Source organism: Sus scrofa, chromosome 4 (assembly GCF_000003025.6).
Source record: "Sus scrofa isolate TJ Tabasco breed Duroc chromosome 4, Sscrofa11.1, whole genome shotgun sequence".
NCBI classification, from domain to species: Eukaryota; Metazoa; Chordata; class Mammalia; order Artiodactyla; family Suidae; genus Sus; species Sus scrofa.
This window is the reverse complement of record NC_010446.5, coordinates 91,831,809-91,843,968: the sequence shown is the minus strand read 5'-3', so window position 1 is coordinate 91,843,968 and position 12,160 is coordinate 91,831,809. Positions and strand designations below refer to the sequence as shown.

General features: G+C 40.4%; 1 protein-coding gene across 2 annotated transcripts; it reads left to right on the top strand.

The window, feature by feature from the left end:
- On the top strand, positions 3,853–10,161 carry LOC106510122 (T-cell surface glycoprotein CD1c-like). 2 transcript variants are annotated; one of them, XR_002343386.1, is made up of 4 exons: positions 3,853–4,740; positions 6,542–7,274; positions 7,617–7,707; positions 7,860–10,160. XR_002343386.1 is itself a non-coding variant. In XM_013996906.2 (4 exons), exons 1-4 carry the CDS (start codon positions 4,680–4,682, stop codon positions 7,879–7,881), a joined length of 309 nt encoding a protein of 102 aa, XP_013852360.1. In that variant the 5' UTR covers positions 4,543–4,679; the 3' UTR covers positions 7,882–10,161. The 2 variants fall into 2 exon arrangements, 1 of the variants encoding a protein (XP_013852360.1); XM_013996906.2 differs by having other exon boundaries at positions 4,543–4,740; positions 6,542–6,676; positions 7,860–10,161.

Sequence of the window (12,160 nt, the reverse complement as noted above, 5' to 3'; positions counted from 1 at the left end):
TAATGTCTTAATTGATTTGCTTCTTGAAGATTTCCTGATCTTGTGATTCTAGTCTATGCATTAATTTTTAACACTATTGTTTATTTCGTGTATCTATGTGTCATAGCAATTTTTTTGCTGCTGTTGTTCATTTCTTGGCTTCTATCCTGCAAAGAAGCCTCTTTCCTGCTATTCAGATATTTAAGCACAGAAATCTAAAGGTCCAGTGATAAGAAAATACTTTAGGTTTTAAAATTTAGCCAGGGAGATCCCATTATGTCTCAGCAGTAACAAACCTGACTATTATCCAAGAGGATGCATGTTCGACCCCTGGCCTTGCTCAGTGGGTTAAGAATCTGGTGTTCCTGTGAGCTGTGGTATAGGTTGCAGATGTCGACTTAGCTCCCATGTTGCTGTGGCTGTGGTGTAGACTGGAAGCTGCAGCTCTGATTTGACCTCTAGCCAGGGAACCTCCATATGTACCAGGTGGGGCCCTAAAAAGCAAAAATAAATAAGTGAATAAATAAACAAAATAATAAACTTTAGCCAAAGTAATTAAAAGAATAATAAAGGAATGTTATAAACCACTCTATCCCCACAAATTTGATAATCAACATAAAATGGAACAATTTCTTGGAAAACACAATCTATCAGAACCAACAAATAATTGAACAAGCCTATGTCTATTCAAGATATTGAATCAATAAAACATTAAAAAATATAAAATAAATAAAATTTATACAAGGTGGTGTGCAGTGTGCCTGTGCGGTAATGACTATGTTCTGGTCAGTGCTTCATCCTAATCTCAGGGTGGGACCCTTCCCACTGCTGTAGATGTGAGAGGGAGGAAGACATTGAGCAGAGGCAGAGGATGCTCCTGGGAGCTGGGAAGGGGAGAGAATTGCTAATGGGGAAATGAAAGGTCCAGTAAAAAGCATGAGGTTGTGGGAGGCAGTGGGGTTTCTTGAATAGGGAAGTGGGCAGAGGGCAAGTTTTCCATTGGCAGAGAAGAGGATGATGGGGTAGAGTGTGATGCTGTGTGGGGTGGGGGCATGACACTGGAGTGCTGAGGACACCCACTGGGGCTAATTTGGGGGAGGGCCAGGTAAGAGCCCAGACAAAGAGCCTGAGGATGTCTGTGGGCTGAGCATCAAGGGGCAAGAACCGCGATCCTGGCGGGGGTGGGGGCTGGTGACAGAGGGGAAGCAATGGGCTCCCCCAGGACAGCCAAAACCCTCAGTCAGTCTAATAAGAGGATGTCCCCCCCCCACTGCAGTTTATTCTTTGGAATTGTGTGTATCTGGAGAGCCTATATAAACACCTCCTCTCTCCCTGTTTCATCTCATACACATTTCAGATTCTTGGATCTGTGTTCATAGGTGTTCACAGCCACAAATAGTCCTTCAGTTTCTTCTCTCACATAACCCGCTCTTCCTAACTCCACTGCTCTTATTTCTTGGGGATTGATGTATATGAGCCTTTTTTTGTGTGTGTAAAACTGACATACATAGGGGTTTGCATTACCTGTTATGAAAGTAATTGAAATATTTTATGCATGAGCTTGACATAATCAGGTTTGCATTTCATGCAGCACCTCTGAATCGGAGATGGATAAATACAGAGAGGGTTTGGAACACATTGTACAGATAAGGAATTGTGACAGTGACCTAAGTCACACTTGATGAAAGCAGAACTAAATGACAGTGAGGTTAGAGAGGAAGAGGCAGATTTGACAAACTATGGAGGGAAATGCCATAGTGACTGTGAGGAATAAAGAAGAGGTAAGTTTGCAAAGACTGCAAGTTTTAGGTTTCAGACAAATGACTGGGTGGGTATTGCTGTGTCAGGGGGTGAGGCTGTGACCTACATATCTAGTTCCCCTGAAGGAGAATTTTTCCTCAGTATTTTTGTTTCTTTTCTCATTCCTAGTCTTTCCTATAAAAACAGAGTGAATTACTTTTATTGGTGCGTCTGGGAAAGACACTGGCTATGTGATAGACCTCCACAGCTTCTTCCTGACTTTTGCCTCTGGAGCCAAGCGGCTCTTAGGATGTTTGTTCTGGTCTCCTCCTCCATGACTCAACCAGGAACAGACCTCAGGTGGGAGTGCTTAGAGGTTTTCCAGCCTTGTCTGGACTAGGTGAGTGTATAGTCTGCCCAGGCTGCATAGCAAAATACCACAGCCTGGGTGGCTTAAACCACAGACACATTTTCTCACAGTTTTTGAGACTGGAAGTCCAAGACAGACTGGTTTCTGGTGAAGGCTCTCTTCCTGGCTTCCGTGCAGACAGCCACATTCTTGATTTGTATTCAAATGACCTTTGCTTAGTGCATGTGGAGATACACACACACACACACACACACACACACACACAGAGAGAGAGAGAGAGAGAGAGAGGGAGAGTGAGCTACTCTGGTGTCTCTTCATATACAGTCCTGCTCTTAGGACCTCATTTAACCTTAATTACCTTCTTAGAGGCACTGTCTCCAAGTACAACCACCCTGGGAGTTAGGGCTTCAGCATATGAACCGAAGTGTGAGCCACAAATAATCAATTTACAGCAGTGAATAAGTCAGTCCACTTCATTTGGAGTTCAATACCAGCAACATTACTTGGTTTACACACTAAGGGAAATTCTCTGAAAGTTTTATCAGAAGTAAAGTTGACAATTTGATCGATTTATTAAATGCTCTATCTCTTTATCTCATTCGTATCTGAATTCAGCAGGGCTAGTTACTGGGTTTTACGATATTAATTAGCATAGCTAGATTGTATTGCAGTTATAAATAAACTTGAGAATCTTAGAGGCTAAACACAACAAAGTATATTTCCTATTCAGGCAAGCTTCACATAGTCCAGGTAGCCCTTCTCTGCCTTATAGCTCTGCCATCTGGGAAAGGGGACCTCCAGGCTACCACCACATGCCAAGATCATCAAATGCAAGAGTTTACATGGTCAGATTGGAAGGTGGTTTATGTCTCCAGCACAACACATTCCATCAACCAGAAATCAATCACATGGTCCTGATCCAACTACAAAAGAGTAGGACAATTGAGTTTTTCTTTTAGGCCCATGGGGAAAATGTGATGAGAATATAGTGTTTTATGAGCTATAGCTTCCTAAAAACTAAGAGTTTACCATTGACAAGACTATTTGGTAAAGAAGAGATATGGTGCTTGTGAGTGATTAGGGTGAAGCTTAAATTGTGTACAGTTCTTGGAGGAGTTTGTAGCTCATAGAAATTGTCAGCTATCTGTGTCCATAATAGAGGAAATTCACTCAATTATTTGAGACTTATTATATTGACACATCTCAAAGAGAAATGTTAAAAATGGGCTTGTAAGTGGCTGCTTCCTGCATTCAGTAATTACTAAAGGCTATTAAAGTGATACCATAATAATGAACACATGGCCCGGATTAAAAAGGTTTTGTGTACATGTATTTATACACATTAACCAGTTAGGACCATTGACAAATCACCAACTCCTTTTTAAATTGCATACCTAAATAAATTCAAATATTAGCAAATACTGCCCTTTTTTGGACAATGCATTGACAACATTTATCCTCAACATGGATTTTAATGTGTCTCCAAGTATGCATCCTCTTGAAAAGCTCCATTTCCTGACTACCCGGATTCCACATAGTTGTACAGCAAAGAAGTTTTGCCTTCAGAGTTGAAGAGCATGCTGCTCTGCTAAGAGTTCAAATTATGGGGATTCCAGGGGTTAGGCAGTGAAAATAGCCCCTAGAGAATATTATTCTGAACAGGCTTGGATCTGGGATTCTAGACACTGAAATGACAATCATCACAATGAATTTTAATTCTGGCTTTATTTACTTCTGTGGTTTAAAACTCCCTGACAGGAGTGAATAAATTGTCAATCTCTGTATGTTCCCATACCTGCTGAGATACCACACATGTGCTGAGTGATTTTTCGATGAGTGAATATATCTATTAAACTCAATAAGAAAGCTTTTACTTTACATGTTTCAGGGTCCCACACACTCTAGGATGGCTGCAATTTCATCTCTAAGTGTACTGGACAACTAGCAGTAGTTTATACAATTGCATGGGGAAATCACAGAAGATCTGAGAAAGCATATCTTCCAGTTTATTAATGAGCCAGTGAATATCAAGAAAAGAGAAAAGTGGAGGAAGAAGGGGGTACATGAGAAAGAGAATTCTTTGAGGATTTCAAAAAGAGAAGAGTAGATTGGAGTGCCCAGAAGAGGAAACATGATGGAGCATAGTGAGAACTTAGTGGAGAAACTGGAAGAATTGTGACCTGTCAAAACAAGCAGGACCTGGGGAAGCCATGTAGTTTCTGTTTTACATTTTAGAGATGAGGTGCATCTCTAAGAAAGGTGACATAACCTTTCAGTGTCACATATAACTTTGTCCACTGCAATTGAGCAGAGACAGTAGACAGGATGGAGGGTAGTGAGAAGATGAGTAGCTAGAATACAGACAGGAGAGCATAGCCTTAGGCCAGAGCTAAAGGGGAAACGAGAGATTGAGTAGGAGGCCAAGGTTGAGAGAAGCAGCAGTTTTTTTTTTTTTTTTTTTTTTTTTTGTAGTTAGCGGTTGGTGGGAATATTGCTTGAAGAAGGAAGGAAGAAGGAAGTCAGAATAGAGATAGTCTGAGGGGCAGGTTTGTTGAGACCAGAAAGAAAGAGAGAAACATCTGCAAACGACATGCTGTTTCTGCACCTTGCATTTTTAGCTGTTCTTCTCTCAGGTGGTGATAATACAGACGGTAAGAACATCTGTCAGCTTCCCAGTCAAGTGGATATGGGGAGAGTGGGTAGACTTTCCCAAGATAGATCTGGATCCTAAGGGTACCAGAGTGCTTACCATTTGAGCATTCCTGAGTCCAGATCCAGTTTACTCTTTTTAAAGATGGTGGTAGAGTATGGGGCCCTGGGTCAGGAAAATGTCACCTTTAAGCTAATGATAATGTTTCTTTCTCTCTAGTAACTGGTTCACTTTCTGACTTCTCTCTTTTCTGCTTGCTTCATTTGCCCTTAAACTACCTGACTTTTACTATCCATAGCAGACCAGGAATACATCTCATTTTATCTTATCCAGATCTCATCCTTTGCCAACCAGTCCTGGGCAGAGAATTAAGGCTTCGGTTGGCTGGATGAGTTGCAGACTCACAGCTGGGAGAGCGAATTAGGCACAATAATTTCCCTGCACACCTGGTCTAAGGAAAACTTCAGCAACGAGAAGTCGATAGACTTCCAACAGCTATTCCGTATCTATTTTATTAGATTAACTCAGGAGATTCAAGACTTTGCCAGTCAATTGCAGTTTGGGTGTAAGTTTAATTCATTCATTTAAGGGTTTCCTCAGAAGGATCTTATATTCTTTTGGGAAACATTTTCATACTTTTCTGAACTATTTCCTTTTTTTTTTTTTCTATCTCACCATAAAAATCTTCCTGCTACATTTCTTAGGGGTTATTTGACTCTTCAAGATTTCTTACAATCTTTCTTCTTCTGGACTTCTTGTGTTTTTTGTTTGTTTGTTTTTTAAAAATCTTTCCCCAGTGGTTTCCCTTATATAGCCTAAAACCCAGAGTTACACAATTGTCTCACTCTGTGCTTGATCCCCTGAAAATATGATCCCTTCCTCCATTCAGTTTCTTTAGGTCTATGCCCATAGTTCAATGACCTTTATGACTCATTTCATGCACCTGCATGTTGTACTATCACCTCACTCACATGAGCCCTCTTCTCTCTCCCCTAATCTGTCCTATGTACCTCTTCTGTCATTACTGTCCAACTTCTTTACATTAAACCCTCAGTTCTTGGCAGTTATCCCTTATGCCCCTTTCCTCATCCTACCAATTCTTCTTTGCCTTGATCCTCATCGAACATATCTTTAGTTTACCTTCATGTCCTTATAAAACTTCTATTCAACCATTTTTAAAATAAATCCCCAGGTTCTTATATTGTTCCTCTCATTTTTATTTATTTATTTTTTTTAACTTTTTAAGGCCGTACCCATGGCATATGGAAGTGTCCAGGCTAGGGGTCAAATCAGTCCTACAGCTACTGACCTATACCACAGTGACAGCAATGGCAAATCTGAGCCAAGTCTGTGACCTACACCATGGCTTATGGCAATGCTGGATCATTAATCCACTGAGCAAGGCCAGGGATCACACCCAAGTCTTTGTGGATACTAGTCAGATTTGTTTCTGCTGCATCACAACAGGAACATCTCCTCTCATTTTATTTATTTATTTATTTATTGTCTTTTGTCATTTTAGGGCTGTACACACAGCACATGGAGCTTCCCAGGCTAAGGGTCGAATCAGAGCTGTAGCTTCTGGCTGACACCACAGCCACAGCAATGTCAGATCTGAGCATTGTCTGAGACCTACACCAGAGCTCACGGCAAGCCCAGATCCTTAACCCACTGAGCAAGGTCAGGGATCAAACCCACTTCCTCATGGATACTAGTCAAATTCATTAACTACTAAGCCATGACGGGAACTCTGTCCTCTCATTTTAAAAGTTAATCTCTTTCTCCTTCCTCCCTCTTCCCAGATCCCTTTGAATTACAGGTGAGTCCTGGCTGTGAACTACATTCTAGGGATACCACAAAAGGCTTCCTACAGACACCCTATCAAGGATCAGATTTTCTGAGTTTCCAAAACACGTCATGGGTGCCATCTCCAGAAGGTGAGAGTGGGGCCTAGAGAGTTTGTGATCTAACCAATCAGTGTGAAGGCATCAAGGAAACAGCACATAAGCACATCAGAAAAATCTCCCCCCAATTCCTCTTGGGTCTCCTTCATGCAGGGAAGATGTATTTCCAGAGGCAAGGTTAGTTCAACCCCTTCCTATAAGACTTTCTATACAAGTCTTTCCCCTTTCCACTATTTGTTTCAAAAATAGGACAAATATGAGTTAAAGAGGGAGGGGGGGTTGCTAGATAAAAAGTTCCTAGAGGAGGATAACATGTAATATTAATGTGGATAATTTTTCTGTAAGCTATCTTTTATTAGAGTCCTCATCTGAATATCTTTTATGCCTTCTGCAGTTAGACCAGAGACCTGGCTGACCAGTAGCCCTATAATTGGGTCCAGCCAGCTTTTGCTGGTTTGTCATGTCTCTGGCTTCTACCCAAAGCACATTTGGGTGATGTGAATGTGGAGTGAACAGGCACCTTGCTGGGTGGCTGGAGTGCCAGGAGGAGTGCCAGCTGAGGAGGCAGCTGACCTGTCTTGCCAAGTGAAGCACAGCAGTCTGGGAGACCAGGACATCATTCTCTACTGGGGTGGGTAAGGTTGATCTGTAAGGCAAAGGTGATCCTTGAGCCTCAAAGGTAGGGTAAAAGAAAGTTTCATGATGCTGGAACTAGGTGAGAGAGATATTAAGAAGGAATTAATAGGGGTGAGTTCAGAAATGTAGGAATGGAACATGAGGTACACGCAGATATAAGAGATTTTGTGGGGAGATGAGGAGCCCTTTGTTGAGCAGGTACGAGCATAGAGTAACTAAATAAGATAATTGATAGGATTCATACCCAGTGCATGTGTTAAAACAGGGAAATCAATGAATGGAGTACAATAGACAGTGGGCTTATTGTGACATTTATGTGTCTTTCCAATATTCGCAGGACCTCCTCTTTCCATGAACTTGACACCATTGGTAATCACATTGCCCCTGATGCTTCTGATGGCCCTTGCATTGTGGTTTAAGAAGCGCTGGTGAGTTCTTTGCATTTTTTCTCTCTTCTCAATTTCTCATTTCATATTCCATTTTTACTTCTCTTAGTTTTCATCTCCTGACTACTCTTCCTTGTCTTCAACCACCCCTTGCAAGTTATTCAGAGTGTCTCCTCATTTTTCTTATTTCACAGTTCATATCAAGACATCCCATGAGATCCACTACTGTGATTCTCCCATTGGAATGAGAACCTAACAGCCCAGGAGCCTAGGACCACGCACTGATTCCATCTTTTCTCTAGGGAATGCCTTCCTTGTAATCTCTTTTTTGTTCAGTAGTACTCAAACTTCAAAGCCCATTTGGGGTGTCACATCCTCCAGAAGGTTTCCTAGATCCATAAGTGGGAAGCAGTCTCTCTTGGATCTGAACCTAGAAACCACTTCATTTGTACTCTGCTACATGTTTACATTACTTCTTACCCTGAATTGCCACTACTTAGGGCTTTCTCTCCTTCTAACATTTAAGTTTCTTTGGGATAATGATCATGACAAAGGTGCCCTTCCTGTGTGTAATAAGTGCTCAGTGAAAATCAAGCCAAAACAAATCAACCATATCCTGTTGCAAGACATGTTTTTATAATATTTTCTTAGCCTCTTTGCTGAAAACTCCATCTTGTCCTTCCTTACTTTGTCCTGTTTTCCTGCTTGAGAAACAGTCACGGTGATGGTAAATGACTTAAGCTTAAGAACAAAGACCTAAGGGCATGGGTTATTCGTGGGGTCAGCTGAATGAGGACATAATACAATGGTCTAGGTGCACCAGACCTGTGCAGATTGGCACGCCATTTGCACAAGCATGATATGTCCTCTAAAGAATAAGAGAAAGAGGAACCTCATGACCAAGTGGTTTATGAGTGGTCATTAACAGAATATGCATTAGAAAAGAGAACCAAGGTGCAAACCTAGGCACACAGGGTTGCCACAAATAGGCATGCAGTTTGCTGAAGCACAGTGAGGATTCTCTGAAATGCTATGCATGGATAGCTAACTCAAATGCTAATGATTCTTTTTAGAATAAAAAGTTTAACCATTTACCAGCTAAGTGACTTCTAAAATAATAATAAAAAAACCTATATCCTGCACCTACAACCCCCTTTTCGCTTGAGGTAATCCTCAAGAGCTCAATAAAAGCAGTGTGGTTTCTTGAGGCAGGGCTCTTGGTCCTTGAGACCTTGAGGGGTTCCCCCCCACCCCCGCTTCCCACCTTTACTTAAGATAAATGTCTCTGTGTCCTGTTTTATGGTAACCTTTTTTTCCCTAAGTTCCATAGCACCCCTTCTTCAGCCCCATCCTGCTGAGCTGGTCTCGGCAATATCCCAGTTGGATTCACAGTCATGTTGACAGTCTTTCCTCATTACATTCATCCTTGACGTTGTTGTAGTATCTGAAACATTAGTGTTTCCCTTCTTGTTTAAATGTTTTTTACTTGGCCAAGAAATTCCATACTCCTTTGGTCCCTCATTTTCTCTCTAAACTCTTAAAGATAAATGCACCTTTGCCCCTTGCCTCACTTATTTTCTAAAGACATTTAGTCAACTCTTTTCAACTGATTCCAAACACGAAGAAAGGAAGGGTGTGCAGGCCATGTGTGAAGGGTGGTGAGGCTGATGTTTTACTGAAAAAGAAAGCAAAAGTGATTAAGAAAAAGAAGCAAGAGTGCTAGTCCTTAGAATGAAGGTGGGATCAAGGCAAGGGGTGCTTACGGAAGACAGATCCCCCACAGGGTGGTGCTATCTGAGATAACCTTACCTGGACATTGGCTCCTTTCAGTTTCATTCACTAATTACGAAATATTTGTGAAGTGCTGAATATGAAACAGGCATATTCAGCTTGTAAACTGGTGGGGGAGAAAATAACCACGATTGTATGCACTTGCTTGAAGTTACAATGTTTATTGCTTCAGTCTATCCATGTCCTTTTTCCTGATCACATTTTTTTTTCCTGTTTCGTTTTTAAAAATTTGAATCAACTTCATGTATGTATAATTTATATATAATAAAATATATCTATTTTAGGTATACAGTTCTATTCATTTTGACAAATTTATAAAACTATGTAAACATGGACACAATCAAGATACAGAACATTTTCATACCCCAATACACCTCATGCCCATTTATACTTAAACCCATCACCAAAAAGTATCACTGCAACTACTGGCATGCTTTATGTTAGTTAAGTTTAGATTTGTCCTTTATACAATTTTGTTAAAGTGGAACAAACTGTATGTACTCTTTGTAACTGGTATTTTTTTCCACTTAGCGTATAAGTCATCTATATTTCTCATCAGTGTATCATAGCCTGTTCCTTTTTATTGCTCAATTGAATTCCATGTAAGAATAGACTATATATAATCCATTCAATCTTTGATGATTATTGGGTTTATTTCTAGTTTGAGGCTCTTTGAATAAAGTCGACATTGTTTTTTCATCTAGATTTCTTTTTGTTTGTTTGTTTGTTACCTGCCTGGACTAATTCTGTCAATTTTGACTGCCCTGAAGTTTGTAGCCTCTGATGCCTTATTTATTTTTGAAGAATAGATCTTTTCACTTTCTTTCTTCACTCCCCCTCCTCCTCCCTCTCACTCTCTCCTTCTTACCTTCTCCTCTTCCTTCTTTCTTTTTCTTTCCTGGCCTCCCAGGAGTCACTCCTATGTCATCAGAGCCCATTCGTAGCCAATGATTAGCCAGCAGTTGTGCTTTTAACTTTAACCAGTAAGTCTTCCATCCTTTCTGGAGGGGATATATGTATCAGAGCACTCATTTACTATTCAAGGTATTTACAAATCTGCCCTGGCTTCTATGTATTCTTTGTGCAAGGTGTCATATTTGGCTAGGGAGAAGTAATTAACTGTGGTCCTCTCTGTTCTCTCCTTAATTTGTATACACCTCCAAAATCTCTGGGAATGAGTGGGAGCTTATCAGATTCCACTATGGCTGTCTAATTTCTCAGATGTATTTGTTAAATTTTGGTTGGTCTCTTCTTTGTCTCAGTATTGCAGCCTCAGACACCTGTAATGTTGATCTTTGACTTTTGTCACTAATTGCTACTGTTTCCTATAACATCCCTGGGCATGGGCCTTTCTATGGAATTCTAAATCACCCTTCTGTTGACAGCAGGACTGCTGGTCCTCAGTCTACAGCACCACCAAGCCAAGGGAAGGAAGGGAACAATACCATGTTTAAGTTGCCCCCGTTGTTCTTGCTGAGGTTCAGGTAGTTCTTGAATAAGCACTTCTTAATCTTTGGTATGCCACTGGTCATTTTCCAAAATTCTGAAATGTTTTGTTTTGAAAATTTTGTCCAGTATTATCATTAACATTTGGGGAAAGCATTTGCTGATCTCCTTACTATGCTCCATGTGGACATTTTTTTAACATTATAAATCAGACAAATGAGTTTCAGTTCCTAAAAATTGAGAACAAAATGCAACGATGTGTATAACCACTCATCACGTGTTGACATACCACAAGTCAGGGACTATTTCAAACTATTTTAAAACATAGTAATGTGCTTATTCCCCGGGGCTGTACTCTAGCCTCAGAAAATGATCTTAAATTGTTTTCAATAATCATGATGGTAGTGTTTTTATAGTTATTCTAAAACTATTATGTGTGGATAGCCTCATGGGATATGATGTATGGTAGGACAGGTGAACACTATAGTGTGTGGTGTATAGTGGGCTCAGGTGAATGCAAAACTGTGTTGATTTATTGGGACCCAGCATTTTCTGTGTAGGAATTTTCTGTGAGATAGATGAGTAAACTTCTGTAGCTCTAAACTTGAAAGTATAAATATGAACTCATTACTGGGGGTGGGGGGAAGGTTTTGGCCACTTAAAAAACCCAGAAACCAAGACTAGATTATGGATTTCACATAATATTTTCCCACTAAAAGGAAGCAGAGCACCTTGGAGAAATGGCTAATTTCTAGTTTGGGGCAGGAAGTTTCTACAAGAGTGGGAGCAAAATTACAAAGGCATGTTTGAAGGAATAAAAAGTGGCTGACTTGAAAAGGACCCCATGTCACAGATGGAAAAATTTGAACATAAGGAAAAGCAAAGGATGGGATAAATTAAAGCATTTCAAGTTTGTTGACCTTCATGAAAATGTAGTCATGAAAAACAAATAATTGTCACCTAAGAACCTATATAAACAATTCATTCTCTTGAAAACTGGAAAATAAATAGAAAAAAGAAGTACTTATTCTGTCTTTGGCTATCTCAGGGTAATGAGATAGTTATTTAGGGGAGTATAACTTTTTTTTACAAATGTTAAGGATTAGGAAGAAGATGTGATACATTTACCTATCCCCTAAACAAGTGCCAGATCTAGGCCAGTTGTTCAGGCACACCAGGGGTTTCCCAAAACCCTTTCAGAGGGCCCATTAGTACAAAACTAACCCTAACCCCTAACCCTAACCCTAACCCCTAATCC